Source organism: Fistularia commersonii, chromosome 15, assembly GCF_037954325.1.
Source record: "Fistularia commersonii isolate RoL2024-O1a breed Wild chromosome 15, RoL_Fcom_v1.0, whole genome shotgun sequence".
Taxonomy (NCBI): Eukaryota; Metazoa; Chordata; class Actinopteri; order Syngnathiformes; family Fistulariidae; genus Fistularia; species Fistularia commersonii.
In genome coordinates, this window is record NC_141298.1 from 18,355,001 (window position 1) to 18,371,243 (window position 16,243).

The following is a 16,243-nucleotide window of genomic DNA, read 5'->3' on the forward strand; positions in this document are numbered from 1 at the left end:
GGAGGACAAAGCTCTTGGGCTTAACTGTCCGTCTGCTTGCATCACTATTTCATGAATGGAGGCTGGACTTCCACCGAGCTGCTGACTCACCTCCTCCACCTCTTCCATCTTCTCCACCCCCTCCACCCTCTCCATCCCCCGACAACCTCAAGCTGCAAACTCCTGATAAAAACTTTGAAGTCCTAGACGGGTGTTTCTGAGTCACAGGGCGATAAAGCGAAGATTTCTATGGAAGTCTAAGAGACATCTGGCTGGTAGGAGACACGGGTCGTCATCAGAACTTCCAGGACGTTCCTTCAAAATCAAGTCAAAGCTTTAAAACTGAACCTCTTTCCGTTTCACATGTTCACCTTTATTTTCAACAAGTCACAACATCTGCTGCAGCTTAGCTTCACACTCCCACCAGCTCCCTCAGTCCTCTTTGGACGCTTCTACTGATCCCTGAGAAGACATCTTTACCTGTCCTTCAACCTGAGGGCGCACACACACACACGCATGCGCACACGCACACACGCACACACACACACGCACACACACACACGCACACACACACACACACACACACACACACACACACACACACACACACACACACACACACACACACACACACACACACACACACACACACACACACACACACACACACACACACACACACACACACACACAGGGGCTGTAGATGTGGATCGGGGTCAGTTTAGATGGACCTGTGGAGACCTGGTTCTGGTCCGTCTGACCGGCGGAGCTTTGTATTCCGGCGTGCATTGAACTTCCGTTTGAAGGCCCTTTACCTTCCACCCTGGTAGACCATCTTCTTCATCTTCTCCATCTTCTCCATGCCCTCTGGGTGAGCGGCCGGAGTGTCCTGCCGTCCGGCCGCTGACATTCAGCGCAGGAGCGCCCCCTCATGCTGGACCTGCTGAAGGTTCACAGCTTATCTGTGGAAGTCCAGAGCAGGACTAGTCTCCTGACTCTGGATTAGACTCTGGTTCCTGGAAGCGGTCAGGATTTCCAGGTGAGAATGAAACCAAAGAGGGAAACGTCATAACTTTCTGATCTCAACGGCGTCTGAGGGAGCTGTGGGCTTTGTTTCATGGATTTCTACAGAATTAAGTGTCCAGTAAAAAGCAGAAATGAGACGACAAATAATGCACGCACAGATATCTTCACAAGTACCTACAGTATCTATGGAAAGGGATCTTCCAGACGTAGAGACCATATGATGGCCATGTGATACCCCTCCCCAGACAGTTCGCCAGATCTGTTCGGAACAAGGCTGCCCGCAGGTGCCCGGAGGAGGACCTGCCGGAGGAGGCTTCACCACGCGAAGGAAAGACCAGGACCTCCGTGTGACCTTCGACCTCCCGTCGGTTCGGTCTGACCGGACGCGGACCGACGGAACGCCGTTGGGTCGGACCGCAGACGACCTGTCGGAAGGTAACCGGCGGAGGTCCAGAGGAAGCCCCGGGCTCCCGGGCCGCTAACGCCTTAGCATCCGAGAGCTCCGGCCGCGCCGCCGCTATAACGCCGGCCGTCCGTTGAGCTTGTCGTGGATGAGGGCGATGGCTCCTCCGGTGAAGTCTCGGAGAACCTGCACGGTCTCGCGCTGGAGCTGCAGAGACTCCCGCACGAACTCCTGCTGCGTCTCGGCCAGCTGCTGCACCGACTCCGACAGCAGCTCCAGGGAGCGGGACACCGTCTCCAGCAGGACGTTAGTGGCGTGCTGCTCCTGCAGGCTGAGCGAGGCGTCGCTCAGCAGGCTGTCCCTCACGCTCTGGGAGTTCTGGGAGTTCTGGGAGTTCTGGGACGTCTGGGAACTCTGGGACGTCTGGGCCGCCGGCGCAGCCGAGGTCGACGCTTCCGACGACGACAAGGGGGGCTCCTGTTTGGGGACGCCGTTGTCCCCTTGGTGATCCGCTGTTAGCGTTGCTGCCTGGCTCGAAGGCGGCGCCTCGTCCCTCTGGTCGTCATCGGAGTCTGCGAAGGCGGCGTCGGCATCTGGAGCCCAAGGAAACACACTCAGGTCCCTTCTTACGACTCAAACATCTGGATTTGGTTCCAGAACGCGACCGCTTACCTTCAGTGGCCGGTACCTCGAACTGCAGGTCAAAGGCAGGCTGGGAGTCTCCTGCAACACAAGGGCAACAAGATGTCAAGATGGTTAGTCCTCCGTGACTCCCCGTCCATTTGGACAAACAGGACACCGTGGGAGACGACCCACTGACGAGTCCATGTATCGTCTCCTTTTTGAGTCAGCCTGATCTTTCATTTGGACCCAAGGTAAGATCTGAGCGTGGAGGCGTTCCAGGGTGGACGGGAGCAGACCCTCTTCTTCTTTCGGCTTTCCCCTTCAGGTGTCGCCACAAAGAATCCACCTTCTCCATCTAATCCTATTCTCTGTATCCTCCTCTCTCACACCAACTACCTTCATATCTTCTCTCACTACGTCCATAAATCTTCTCTTTGGTCTTCCTCCAGACCTCCTGCCTTGCAGCTCCAATTCCAGCATCCGTCTACCAATATATTCTCTATCCCTGCTCTGTCCATGACCCAACCATCTCAGTCTGGCTTCTCTGACCTTCTCTCCAAACATCTAACATGTGCCGTTCCTCTGATAGACTCATTCCTGATCCTATCCATCCTGGTCACTCCCAAAGAGAACCCCAACATCTTCATCTCTGCAACCTCTAGTTCTGCCTGCTGTCTTTTGGTCATTGGAACAGTTTCTAGTCCAAACATCATCTCTGGTCTCACCACTGTCTTGTACACCTTCCCTTCCCTTCTGGCTGATGTTCTTCCATCTCTTGGTACCCCTGACACTTTTCTCCACCCATTCCAGCCTGCTTGGACCGTCTCTTCACCTCTTTTCCACACTCTCCTACACTCTGGACTGTTGACCCCAAGTACCTGAAATCCTCCAGCTTCTTGATCTCCACTCCCTGGAGCCTCACCGTTCCACCCGAGTTCCTCTCATTCACACACATATATTCTGTCTTGCTGTGACTAACTTTCATTCCTCTCCTTTCCAGAGCATACCTCCACCTCTCTAGATGTTCCTCTACTTGTTTTCTGCTTTCACTACAGATCACAATGTCATCCACAAACATCATGGTCCATGGAAATTCCTGTCTAACCTCATCTGTCAGCCTATCCATCACCATTGCGACAAGAAGGGGCTCAGAGCTGATCCCTGATAAGAGTCCCACCTCCACCTTGAACTTCTCTGTTACCCCTACAGCACACCGTACCAGTGTCTCACAGCGAGCATACATGTCCTGCACCAGTCTAACGTACTTCTCTGCCACTCCAGACTTCCTCATACAATACCAGAGCTCCTCTCTCGGCACCCTTTCATATGCTTTTTCTAGGTCTACAAAACGCAATGCAACTCCCTCTGGCCTTCTCTGTACTTTTCTATTAGCATTCTCAACGCAAATACTGCATCTGTAGTACTCTTCCTTGGCATGAAGCCATACTGCTGTTCACAGATGCCGACTTCTGCTCTCAGTCTAGTTTCCACTACTCTTTCCCATAACTTCATTGTATGGCTCATCAACTTTATCCCTCTATAGTTGCCGCAATTCTGCACATCCCCTTTATTCTTAAAAATAGGCACCATCACACTTTGTCTCCATTCTTCAGGCATCTTCTCACTCTCTAGGATCCGTTTAATAATCTAGTCAGGAAATCTACCGCTGCCTTTCCTAGACACGTCCACACCTCCACAGGTATATCATCAGGACCAACTGCCTTTCCACTCTTCATCCTCTTCAATGCCTTCCTCACTTCACTTTTCCTAATTTGTGCTTCTTTGTGGTCTACAATAGTCCCCTCTTCTACCCTTGCCTCTCTTTCATTTTCCACATTCATCAGCTCTTCAAAGTACTCTTTCCATCTTCCCATCACTCTTCTAGCATCTGTCAATACATTTCCCTCTCTGTCCTTAATCACCCAGACCTGTTGTACATCTTTTCCATCTTTATCTCTGTATCACCAACCTGTATAGATCATTCTCACCCTCCTTACTATCCAACCAAGCATACAAGTCATCGTACGCCCTTTGTTTTGCCTTTGCTACCTCTATCTTTACCTTTCGCCGCATCTCCCTGTACTCCTGTCTGTTCTCTTCAGTCCTCTCAGTATCCCACTTCTTCGCTAACCGCTTTCTCTGTATACACTCCTGCACTTCCTCATTCCACCACCAAGTCTCCTTATCTACTTTCCTTCCAGATGACACACCAAGTACTCTTCTACCTGTCTCCCTGATAACACTAGCTGTAGTTGTCCAATCATCTGGAAGCTCACCCTGACCACCCAGACCCTTTCTCAACTCCTCCCTGAAAACCATGCAACACTCCTCCCTTTTCAGCTTCCACCACTTTGTCCTCTGCTCTGCCTTTGTCCTCTTCATCTTCCTTGTCACCAGAGTCATCCTACAAACCACCATCCTATGCTGTCTGGCTACACTCTCACATACAGCTACTTTGCAGTCACTGATCTCTTTCAGGTTACCTCGTCTATACAAGATGTAGTCTACCTGCGTGCTCCTACCTCCGCTCTTATAAGTTACCCTATGTTCCTGTTTTTTTCTGGAAAAAGGTGTTCACTACAGCCATGTCCATCCCTTTTGCAAAATCTACCACCATCTGTCCCTCTGCATTCCTATCCTGGATACCAAATCTGCCCATCACTTCTTCATCCCCTCTATTGCCTTCACCAACATGTCCGTTGAAGTCTGCACCAATTATCACTCTCTCATTTCTGGGAATATTCTGCATCACTTCATCTAACTCATTCCAGAACTTCTCCTTCTCTTCAGATTCACATCCCACCTGTGGTTCATAGCCACTAACAACATTGAGCATCACACCTTCAATTTCCAGTTTCAGACTCATAAGTCTATCTGACATTCTTTTCACCTCTAGGACGTTCCTAATAAACTCCTCCTTCAAGATAACTCCTACTCCATTTCTCTTCTTGTCAGCACCATAATAGTACAACTTAAAGCTGCTCCTAAGCTTCTAGCCTTACTACCTTTCCACCTGGTCTCCTGGACACACAGTATATCCACCTTCCTTCTCTGCATCATGTCCACCAACTCTCTACCTTTTCCTGTCATAGTCCAAACATTCAAAGTCCCTACTCTCAGTCCCAGACTCTTTCCTTTCCTCCTCTCTCTCTGCTTCCGAACACGCACTCCTCCTCTTCTTCTTGTTCTTGTCCTTCGACCCACAGTAGCCCAATTTCCATTAGTACCCTGTAGGTCATCAGTACCAATGGCGGTCGTTGTTAACCCGGTCCGCGACCGATCCGGTATGGTATGGTTATGGTTGACTCGCATGTTTGGTTTTGGCAAAAGTTTTACGTCGGATGCCCTTCCTGATGCAACCCTCTGCATTTATCCGGTCTTAGGACCGGCTCAGGGCGGCAGTGGCCCGAGCCCCCCCAGGGCAGGCTTGGAGAGACACGGGCCAGTGCCGCCCTGAGGTTAACGGTGGACGGGAGCAGACCAAGGAGCATTTTATGTATTTATATATTAAAGATCTGCTGCGGGCTTCAACCCCTCCAACCCTCCAACCCCTGCCCGTTCACAAGCAGAAGGGAAGACGGCGACTCCTTCAGACTCACGCGAGGAGCTGCTGCAGGCGGCCTGAGTCTGGTCCTCTCTGCCGGCAGACGCAGGAGGCCCGGTGGGGGCGAAGGACGGCGGCGGCGGCATGGCCGTCACCTCCAAGGCGCCGTTGGGAGAACTCTGCATTCCCATCATGTCGTCCTCGTCCATTTCCTCGTCGTCGTCCGGCTCGTCGTCTCCGAGGGGGCCGTAGCTGGCCATGATCTGGCCCGCCTCGTCCATCTCCAAAATCTGGAGCACCACTTTCTCCGTCTGGTTCAAGTCTCTGGACAGTCGCGAGTTGAGGCCGCGGTTGGGCACCGTCCCCGAGCGCATGGCCGCCACCTTCCTCTTGGTGTCGCACTTCAGGTCCGACCACTTCTTGATGACCTCGATGACCTCTCGCTGGCACTCTCCGATCTCGTTGACGCGGGCGGTGATCTCCGCCCAAACGCGCTTCTTCCTGTCTGTCGGCACGCCGCGGTTAAATTTCCCTGGGGGGGCGAAGGGGGGGGGGTCCACTTTTAAATAATGGATGTGAAAACAGCTTCATCGACAGGAAATGAACCTTCTCACATCAACCAAAACATACAGGAAGTAGAATATAACATCATATTATGTCAACTATGACTGTGTTTTTGTGCTTCTTTTGTCTTCCCTAATTCACCAACTCAAAGGCACAGGTGTCTCCAAAGGACAACCTGCGGAGGAGAAGCGCTCGTGATCTGGTTCACCTGCTTTGCTTTGCTTCTGTGGGAGAACAAATATTTGTGAATTTCAATGAATAATTGGAGAGATGGGAGAAGAGCAGGTGGCTTTCAAGTATTGCGTAACATTTCAAAGGAGCGCTGTGCACTGAGCTCCGTTCAGGATGTCCTCATGGATGGAGCTCAGAGAGCAAGCTGGAGATCCCGCTCTGCACAGAGAAGGTGCGGCTGCTCGTGAAGGACGAGGCTCATAAACACAGTCCCGCCACCTGAGGGGGAATGCGGGATACACACCTACGACGACCATGCGGTGCTTCCTCACTTCATCCAGCAGGATGTGCACCTCGCTGAAGGAGAAGCGGGCTTTCCTCTTCTTGAAGCGCGTCACGCTGTCCTGGTTGAAGTAGAGAGTAGAAGACATCCTCCCTGCTGACGCTCGGCCGCTCCGGGGGTCGCAGGCGCCGGCCGAGGCTCGGAAACGTGCCAGGGCTGCGGCCGTCACATCGGCGGGTCGGCCGGCGGCGAACGTCTGGAGGGGACAGTGAACGCAACGCGCACTGAACCGACATTTGAATGCAACATGCACTGAAAGAACCGTTGAATGCAGCACGCAGCGAACGGAACACTGAATGCAACACGCACCGCACGGAACATTGAATGCATCACGCACCGAAAGGAGCATGAATGCAACACGCACCGAACGGAACATTGAATGCAACACGCACATGGAGGCGGACGGTTCCCTCCGCCGGGGTTTGCGTTTCCTACAGGTGTGGGCTCGGTTTGGAAAATCAACCAGAAAGACTTCTGTGGTCAAGCCGAGCATTCACCGCGCACAGACACACGCAAATCTCCGGTGTTTGTCGACAAAGGGAGATATTTGTGAGTTGCGGCGGGCTGCCGCTCAGCTCTGCCCCGCAGACGATGAACAATGGACGGTGCGGCAGGCACTTCAAACACCGCTGTTAGCTCGCTAGCGAGATGGGGTGCTCGTCGCTCAGATGCATAGTCATTGTCATTATTTGAGAAAAAAAAGCCCTAGACACAGTAGAACCGCGTTTTATCCTCCTGTGCACCATAAATCAATCCCATGGGCTTTTGTGTGATGCTAATGTAACAATCGCCGTTAGCTCTTTGCAGCACAGCGGCGCCAGCTAGCTAGGTTACAATCAGCCGGCGAGCCGAGGCGTTGCGTTCGTTTAACTTCTCATCTCGGGCTATAAATGACGAGCCGGAACCCAAAAGGTGATGGTTGACGTACCTCCAGGGAAGAGAAGTCGGCATTTAGTCCACAACCCGGTGAATAAACTTCCTTGCCGACAAGATAGCTATCGTCAAGCTAGCCGGCGTGAGGCTAACGCTGCCGCAGACACTTCCGGTCGGTGAGGACGCGGTCATCTCGGCCAGTCCAGAAACGTGTTCCAGAGGTTGAAATAGTTCACGGCCCAGCGCTAGCCGATGCTGCCCTGAGTTGGTTAATATTTTAAAGCGATTCCACCGGAGACCCAGATGACCACGCTACTTTGGCGGACACAAAGCGCCGGACGTTGTTCGTGCTCTTACTTTGAAGGCCACCACTTGACTTCCGGTGTCGAACACACTTGACTGCAGATTAGCAACACAAAAACGGATGCAAACAAACAGAAAGAGACAAAAAACAAAAAGGCAAAGGCGTGAAAGGCCAAAAAAAACACGTGTTTGCGGCGCAAAGCCCTCTCGCAACCGGACATGCAGAGGCACATGTCGCGGGTCGGCCTGTCCCGGGTGTGTCGGTGGGGGGCACCATCGGCCCGCTCACACACACTCCGAGGACATGTTCAATAAACAGGCCTGAAACACACCGCGCCTCTTCAGGACCGGCCAGACCACACGGGGACGACAGAGGAGAGGGAAAACGACAAGGCCCTCCTGCCTCGTTTCCTTTGGAATCGGGAGGCTGACGTACAGGGAGGTCGGCTGAAATTCAAAGTTGCATCCAGACGTACAATCGTTTTGTTTCGCCTTGAACGTCATCGCTAACGTCTGTCCGTTAGTCACAGGAAAGCCGACTGCCAGGAGGCGGAAGAACAGCAAGAACAAGACGAAGGCTATCCATCTTTAACATACATTTATTCCAAAGACTTGATGAAGCGGCGAAACGACAACGGCTAACACGTGTCGACGTCGTCATCTTCACGATCGGCTGCAAGCTTGATTGGCACGCACACACATGCATTATGGCTGTGTATTGGCATTGTTGAAGTACACGACACGGAGTAAAAATAATCAGTAACATGAGAAATAAAGAATGCATTGGGCGTGTTGCACATGTAATGGCACGAAGAGGAGCCTGCCGAACCCTCCGACAGGAGCTATAGGGATGCATTCAAGGTCACGTGCAGACCGCGGGTCCTACAGGGACCGGCGGATGAAACTTTAGACTTTTGTACGACGACTGTTGAGAAATAATTGGGTTAAAATTCCTGCGAATGTAGTCACGGTACAACTCCCGACAGCAAACCCCGCTCGGTTTGATGGACAGGGGATAGGGTGTAAACAAAGGCCAGGCGTATCGGTGCCCGTATTGTGCAGAGACGCAGCGCTTTACCGGTCGGACGTCTCCCACAGGCTGGTCGTCCAGGCCTTCATGGTCCTATCGCGCTTCGGTACGGCGGCTTAAAATAGTCAGTGAATAGTTAGACTAACGACTGTACTCCCGTGACACTGCCGCACATCGGATTATTGCTTTCTCACAGCGGTTGTGGACAATTACACCAGGCGGCTCTTGACTATTTGGGGTCGAGCAGGAGGAAGACGAAAAGCAAAGCGACACAAATTCGGAACGCCGTCGTGAAGGCCAATGACTCATCCGCAGTAATTTTGGAGTCCCGTCGATCGGAACGTCGTGAGCGCGTATCTTCGGCTTTGCAAGTTCTACGACATCCTCCGCTCAAACGGCGGCAGACGTTTGCGTGGCAAGTCACCCTGCTCACCAGTGGGGTTGTGTGTGTCGGGGAAGGTGGGGCCGTTGTTTTATAGTGTGCAGACTAACAAAGTGGTTCCGTGTAACAAGAAACAAGCAGGAGCGAAACGGCCTGGACTCAAGAGTACATGGTCAACTGGAGCCACTGGAAAGACAACAGGAGAGAGGAGAGCGTGAGAAAAAACAGCGTTCTATCAGCGGGATCAAACTTATCCGCGCTCCAATCACCGATCGCTTTACCTCCTGAACGTTGACTTTGATAGTTCCATTGTTGTCCTTATCCAGGGTTTTGAAGGCACCTGAACCAAAGCACAGAGATAAGCCTTTACAACTTCCCCGACTGAACGCAGACCCTACATCAAGCCATCTTGGGGAGACCAAGCTCCGCTCCGGTCTTCCAGACTTACGGCACATGGCGTCCAGCCGCACCAGGCAGCCAATGTAGTTGTCGAAATCCATGTTCCCGTTTTCGTCGCTGTATCTGCGGATGATCATCTGGAAGAGCTGCTCGTTGAGGGGGAACCCTGGGGAAGAGTGCCGGAGACCAGGTCTGAGAGGTGGAACTGCTTTTACGGAGTCCGTGGAGGGAGACGGGCCCCGGGACGCACGTGTCGGTCGCGCCAAAACAAAGTCCGCGTTCACCGTCACATCCCGCGAAGGTCGCCGATCGAACGCCGCTCCCTGCTACGTGGAACGATCCGGGTAAAGAGGCGTGGACGGCTCGGGCGTTTGCTCTCTGCGGGCTCAATGACTTACCGCCCTGCGCAGGCTTTGGACCCCAATACATCTGCTTGAAGGTGACTTTGGGTATTACGACCGTGCTCAATACACGTCTATATGGTATACAGCCGTCTTATAGATTTAGCTGCTCTCCCGACCGAGTGCACGTTCCATGGATATGTACACTTTCACCGGGCTGAACATGAAGACACCCTTCTGATTAACTGAGGGACCGCGACTTAGAGGTCAACAGCGTCGAGTTTCCAGGTAGAAAATGTACGACGCCGCGCAGCTGCTCACACAGACGCAGCCGCCTCGATGGTGAATCCCCGTGCGGTCGCGGCCAGCGCTGGTACGATTCATGTATTCAATGCGTGCAACAAGAGTGAGGACAAACAACGAACCGGCAGCTCCGAAGGCGCTGGGCAGCTCATCGGCACTGATGACCCCGGAGCCGTCGCTGTCGAAGGACTTGTACACCCCCTGCGTAACAAGTATATGAATCATTTTTGCAAGTTTGCCGGTAATATGACACACACCCAGGCAAAACAATCTCCCTCTGAAAACCCGCGCGCTGTGCTGGCTGATGACTGTAAAGATCAACTTAACGCCTGTGGAGGAATGCATCCAATGTACATCCAGGCTTGTTTCCCTCACAAGGAGTTGCTATGAAACACAAGCCACATTTTTCTCCCTTTACTTTTACTGGTGACAATAAAACGCTGACCGCAGGAATTTCAGCTGTGCGGCACAGATTCACATGTGCGGGGCAAATAACAGGAGCCCGCTGTACTCGCCTGCCATTTCTTTATATTGTTCCAGAGGTACTTGAATTCATGGAAGCCCAATTTTCCAGTGCTGTCACTCTGGGCGCGCATTAAGGACAACGAACCGTCTTCTCCGCAAGCTGGCAGTCGGACAAACACACGCATGACAGCTCTGTTTGCCCAGGGAGCAGGTCACTCTGGCTTCCTCATTCACACAGCACTGATGTCAACGGAAAAAGTGAGCAGTAACTTGTCTTGGACGTCAAAGGGGCCTCGGAGCCATAAAAGTGCGACGATAACCTCGCTCGCATTTATCCGTCTTGAAGCGATTTCCGTACAGATTACATAATACACCGAACCATAAGGCGCTGCTTCTCTTTTACAAAGCCGTTGGTGTTGCGTTTGCACAATAACAGTTTTATGGCCTTGACTGACTTATGTGGCCCGGGCCTTTGTTTTCACAGTGCCGAGACCCCGAGGGACACTCATCTGCCATCTGCTTCACAAGCAAATAATTCAACGTTCGCAATCCTCACGATAAAATACAGCCACTGGAAATTAGTCCGCCTGTCAAAACACTCTCGGTGGCTAAAACACGACAGCTTTCGTCGAAGCCTTATTGAGCTGTCGGTGCTGTGGAATCCGGCAAAACAAGGCCCTTTGTGAAAACTCCTCGAGTCTCTAATGGATCTGGCAGCTCCATGACACGACAGACAGAAAGGATACATCCATCACCGCGACCATGCTCCTGCAAGACTCGATGCTGAACCCGTCCGTCTTCAGGTCACCATCTACAAAGAGGCCGGGGGAAAAAAAAGGCAATTAAAAGAAGTGAAAACACCAAGAGCTGAGAAAACAGAAAACATGAGATAAGACCTCAGGGACCAGGGCAGGAAGGGGGTTGGCGTCAGAGAAGAAGGGAAAGGGTTTCTTACGCTTGGAAATGATTCGGTTCAGAATGTTCATCAGCTCGGAGGGGCTCACTTCCATGTCCTGCACGGGGAACAGTCAAAAGTTCATCCATCAGCACGCTTGTGGATACCAGCGGCGTAGCATATCGGGAAGGGCTTTGTAACTTTTCGTCGATACGCGTCGAACGGACGAACGGACGAACGCGACCAGTTGGAGCGGCGCTGCTGAAGCCCCTCTCCGAGCGGCACATTCCCCTGCACAGCTGCTGAAAGCAGAAGGACTCTCCACGTCCCGAGCGTCTTTGCGCTTGCCAAGGAGTGACTCACGCCGTTGGACGAAGCTCAACGTAACATGTTACGAACTCGCGTATACCTCGGACTGTCAGGGTATCGATAGTCCAGATGCAGGAGAAAAGATTACGTTGAGGTCACTCCTGCTCACGTTGAGAGGGATCTGTTAACTGTCAAAAGCATTTTTCCTGTATGGCTGAATCTGGTGGATACATCACAAGGAGCTTATTGCAGGAGACTGGCTAAGCGGTTCAAATTCAAGCTTTAGAGCAACTTAACAATTCTATTCATGTCTAAAGCCTTATTTTACACGTGAACAAAAGGCACATCACCCAGATCCTGGGCAGACCGTATATCAGCTCGGCATTTTACCGAAGGACCGGGTAGCAATTTTAATAGATACAGACATAAAGTCTGGGTCAAAATGACAATTTCCTGCAGTGATTTATTACAACCCCTCGCAGTAAAACATAATAAATATACCAGAAGCGAGAGCCGTCCGTTCGTACGTCGCTTTTCTTTATTATGTAGGTATGTGGAAAAAGGGCTATTTACAAAGAGGGCATGGCTTGTTTCACCAGAAAAATACTCCTACGACGATGCGAGATGCGGTGACTAATCAGGAAAGGCAGCAACCATGAAGTATCCTTAGCATATTTCTACCAGAGACGAGGGACTGACAGGCGGGTAAGCTCTTCTGTCCCAGCACTGCGATATAATGCTGCCGTGCCGTGAATAATGTGAGTCATGTGGGGACGCTGGACGATGACTTCCCTCTTGGATGGACTCATCCCTTGCATTTCGGAGCATATTGGAGATGAAAAGTGCAGGACAACCCTTGTGTATGCTGGTAACACAGAAGGGTTTAGAATATAATTTATAAAGCATCAGTTTGAGCTGTCTGGATGAACACATGCGAGCTTTCTAGACAGGTACACGCTCTTTCATACCTCAAGCACAATCCCATTGGCACGAAACGACAAAAAGTGATTGTTAACGTCTTTCATTTGCATCACACAAAGCATTAACCACAGATGGTACATAGATAAACTGATTAATAATCATAATAATAATACACTTTATTTGAAACTGCTGTATTTTATTTGAAGCTAAAAGTCAGCCTAGATTTCCCCCCCTGTTCTGCTGCAACTTTAGCATGTTCACTGGCTCTCATTAAAGTCACTGCGCTCACCAACAGTGGCCGGCAGTTAATTTACAGGCACCGGCAGCTGGTGAGATAGTGGGGAATTCAGGAGCTGCAAAGCCTGATATCCCTCTGTTTGCCTTAAATAGCCAAGAAATGGTCAAGCGATGATGCTATACCAAAGATAGCACTTTGCGAGTGCTTGTTTGTCAGAGAAGGAAGCCACAGACACAGTGAGCTGTCGGATAAAGCGATGCAGACACCAGGAGGCGTGACAAGAATATCCCAATTCCAACATTCTCTGAGAAGAAATCATAGCGGTCGTTTAATATCGTCGGCTCAGTTTTTCCTTATAACAATGCAAATTTGTTTGGGGGCACCACCTGCTCCTCAATTGTGTTTTGGGAAAAGTAACTCCAGATGTGTTTGCTGTGGGATTAAGTCCCACGTGCTGTTTCTATGGTAACCGGGGATGTGGCTTAACGAGGGCTGAAAACCTTACGGATCAGAACATCCAGCCAAAGGCCTTCAGAAGACAGTAAACGGAAAAGACCGGGTTTCGATTGATGCCCAATCAAGTACAAGTTAACGCGGCTGCGGGTGGAGGTGCGCAACACTTACGTCTCCGGCTAGCTGCTGGAAGACTCTGCGGAACTGCTTGTCTTCATCGCTCTCATCGTGCTCGGCGTACGTAAAGGGTCTGCGTGGCGGGGGCTGCTGACAGGAAGGCATCGCCAGACATCAAATATGCTGTCGATACGATTAGCAGCAAACTCAAGAAAGAACTGGTTTCACTCACGGGGTCAGAGGGCACAAACTGGGCCGGATCAATGTTGCTACAAAGGAAAGGTTGGAGGTAAGGACACGATCTTGCACAAATCATCTCGTCTTATTTTGCGTTGGCTGTGCGCACGGTCTCGCTCACCTGACGACATCGATCAGGCCTCCGATGAGCTTTTTTGCCAAAAACATCTTAAAGCAACCGTGGAAGTAAAAAGCAATGAGACGGCCTGAAACACACACACACATACATACACAATAAACATCACAAGCGTCTATCAACGAGCTGTCTTTATTTTGCCTCTTCTCCTGCTCCTTCCACCGAAGGGGATTTGTTCTCTGGATCTGATAAGGTGCTCAGCTGCCGCCCAGCCGATGGAAAAATCCCAAACAACAAAGTTCAACAATCTAGAAGGAAGGAAAGGAAACCACGTTGCCATGGTGACCGTCATCGCTCAGTCACCGGGCGTTGTTTAGCGCGTTAGCATTGGCCGCTAGCATTGATGTTAGCATTGGCCGCTAGCATTGATATTAGCATTGACCGCTAGCAACGATGCTAGCACTGGCCGCTAGCATTGATGTTAGCATTGACCGCTAGCTGGTCCCTGAGTTAGCAACAAACATCGTCGCTGCCTAATTCGTGGAACGCCCACTAAACGATTCCAGCTCCGGGGAGAGGGGTGCCGCACCCAGGACGCGAAAGTACACAAAAATGTGACTACGTCGAAGTATCTGTTCGGTCACGTTTAAATATTATATGTCTTTAGGCGAGAACCGCGCCTTCCCCAAATATCTGTCTACAAGTTAGTAACTTTGACCGGCACACGCTGAGCTTTACTCTCACTTTCCCTTCGAGTTCCCCCCTACGGCGCCCCCCGTGAAAATAAATATGAAAATAAACTTGCGATATTCATTTATTTAGCTTTCAGACTTCTACCGGATATATTGTCCAGGGGGCACTTCTACGAGTCCTGTCAAAGCGGAGCCTCTCGGCGGATTTAATGCAGCGGACGGACAGGCTGCTTGTGCCCGAGGTGAGCTCTAGCCGAACTAGCTCAGCTAGCGCGACGCTAACTAGCTACAGCGGCAGCGACCGTAACTGACAAACTGGACAAAACTCCTCAAAGCGACATAAACGACAGCATCCGACCCGAGGGCGCCGTTCACTCGTCTTCTAGGCGCCGTTTTCGACACATCGATCTCGGCGCCCGTGTTTACCGTCCCGAGGAGAAGCGCTTCCAAACTTGTCGGCTGGGTGAAGCTCCGCTGACGGACACGCCCCGGCGGAAGCTGCAGCCGCTGCTGCCGCTTCTTCTTCGGTCTTAATCACGGGCGGCCATCGGTAGCTGGAGCGGCGCTGCTGCCGCCTAGTGGCCGGGAGGACCGTCTGAACACACGCCCACCCAGCATACGCAGCAGCGCGGAGTGCAGAGCACCACAAAAGAATCCACACGGAAATCGAAAAAAGAAAAAGGCACATAAATGCGCAGATGGGAGCGTCATCAGCTGGGGGAGGGGGGAGAACGCCGCTATTTTACAATTGTATTTCGTATTAAATGCCGTGCGTGTACTTATCTCCCGCACTGCCGCTGTTGACAAGTCTCTGCAGGGGCCACTGCAGCATCAGGTACCAGAAAACACAAGACTACTTTTAGAAACAACAGCTAAAGCCCCGGATCCTGAGCCCTGGCACCGGCACACATCCTTGACCTTTAGCTCAAATGAAAAGAAAACACTTTGTTTTTCATGTTTGTTTGTTTTTGTTTTTTTTTTAAATTTCAGCTGGACAGTGGCTTCGATTCGGACTAAATGACCAGAAGTAAAAAGTAAATCTGTGATGTACCGTATTTTTGGCAACTGGCCTGCCGGGACCAGATGGAGAGGGACCAGATTCTGGATTTAACCCTCGGGCCAGAGCTTTGGGTTTCCTGTCTTCAAACATATATATAATATTCATACCGTTGCTGAGACGGGCATGTCTGTTTGTTTGTTTTTGGATCTAGCTGTACTCACCTTCACTCCCCAAAGTAATCCCTACATTTGGAAACACACAAGAAGAGCGATGATTACATTCAGCTGCGTACGATTGGCTTTTTCATTTTACCCTTAAATCCTCGGGCCTTTGTGCTCAGCCACGTCACCAAGCTTATATCGTTTTGGATTGATATTCTCGGTGCATAAGGTTGAATAAACAGATATCACGGTTTCAGTTCCGTGACTAATAGCGGCGTCATCGGCATTTCCTGGAACAAAAGTTGAATTTCGCGCGGCTAAAGCCGGGAGGGCGGTGAAAACGTCGACGCGTCCGCAGTGTCGACGCTCTCCCGGGACCGTTCGCGGCGGGGAC

General features: G+C 51.3%; 2 protein-coding genes across 5 annotated transcripts; both read right to left on the reverse strand.

Annotated features, from left to right (window-relative positions):
• Positions 1-337: 337 nt before the first annotated feature.
• On the reverse strand, positions 338-7,898 carry LOC147226735 (uncharacterized). The gene is made up of 5 exons (XM_086160613.1): positions 7,583-7,898; positions 6,616-6,850; positions 5,632-6,108; positions 2,081-2,131; positions 338-2,001 (listed from the first exon to the last, which is right to left on the reverse strand). The coding sequence occupies exons 2-5, from the start codon at positions 6,740-6,742 to the stop codon at positions 1,523-1,525; spliced, it is 1,134 nt and encodes a 377-aa protein (XP_086016739.1). The 5' UTR covers positions 6,743-6,850; positions 7,583-7,898; the 3' UTR covers positions 338-1,522.
• A 513-nt stretch (positions 7,899-8,411) lies between these two features.
• On the reverse strand, positions 8,412-15,231 carry capns1a (calpain, small subunit 1 a). Of its 4 annotated transcripts, none has more exons than XM_086160180.1 (11): positions 15,115-15,231; positions 14,042-14,126; positions 13,916-13,952; positions 13,738-13,830; positions 11,706-11,763; positions 11,497-11,561; positions 10,801-10,869; positions 10,408-10,486; positions 9,691-9,807; positions 9,524-9,582; positions 8,412-9,428 (listed from the first exon to the last, which is right to left on the reverse strand). In XM_086160180.1, exons 2-11 carry the CDS (start codon positions 14,086-14,088, stop codon positions 9,402-9,404), a joined length of 651 nt encoding a protein of 216 aa, XP_086016306.1. In that variant the 5' UTR covers positions 14,089-14,126; positions 15,115-15,231; the 3' UTR covers positions 8,412-9,401. The 4 variants fall into 4 exon arrangements, with proteins under 4 accessions (XP_086016306.1, XP_086016304.1, XP_086016305.1 ...); XM_086160178.1 differs by having other exon boundaries at positions 13,738-13,833; XM_086160179.1 differs by having other exon boundaries at positions 13,738-13,833; positions 15,047-15,150.
• Between the last annotated feature and the right edge of the window lie 1,012 nt (positions 15,232-16,243).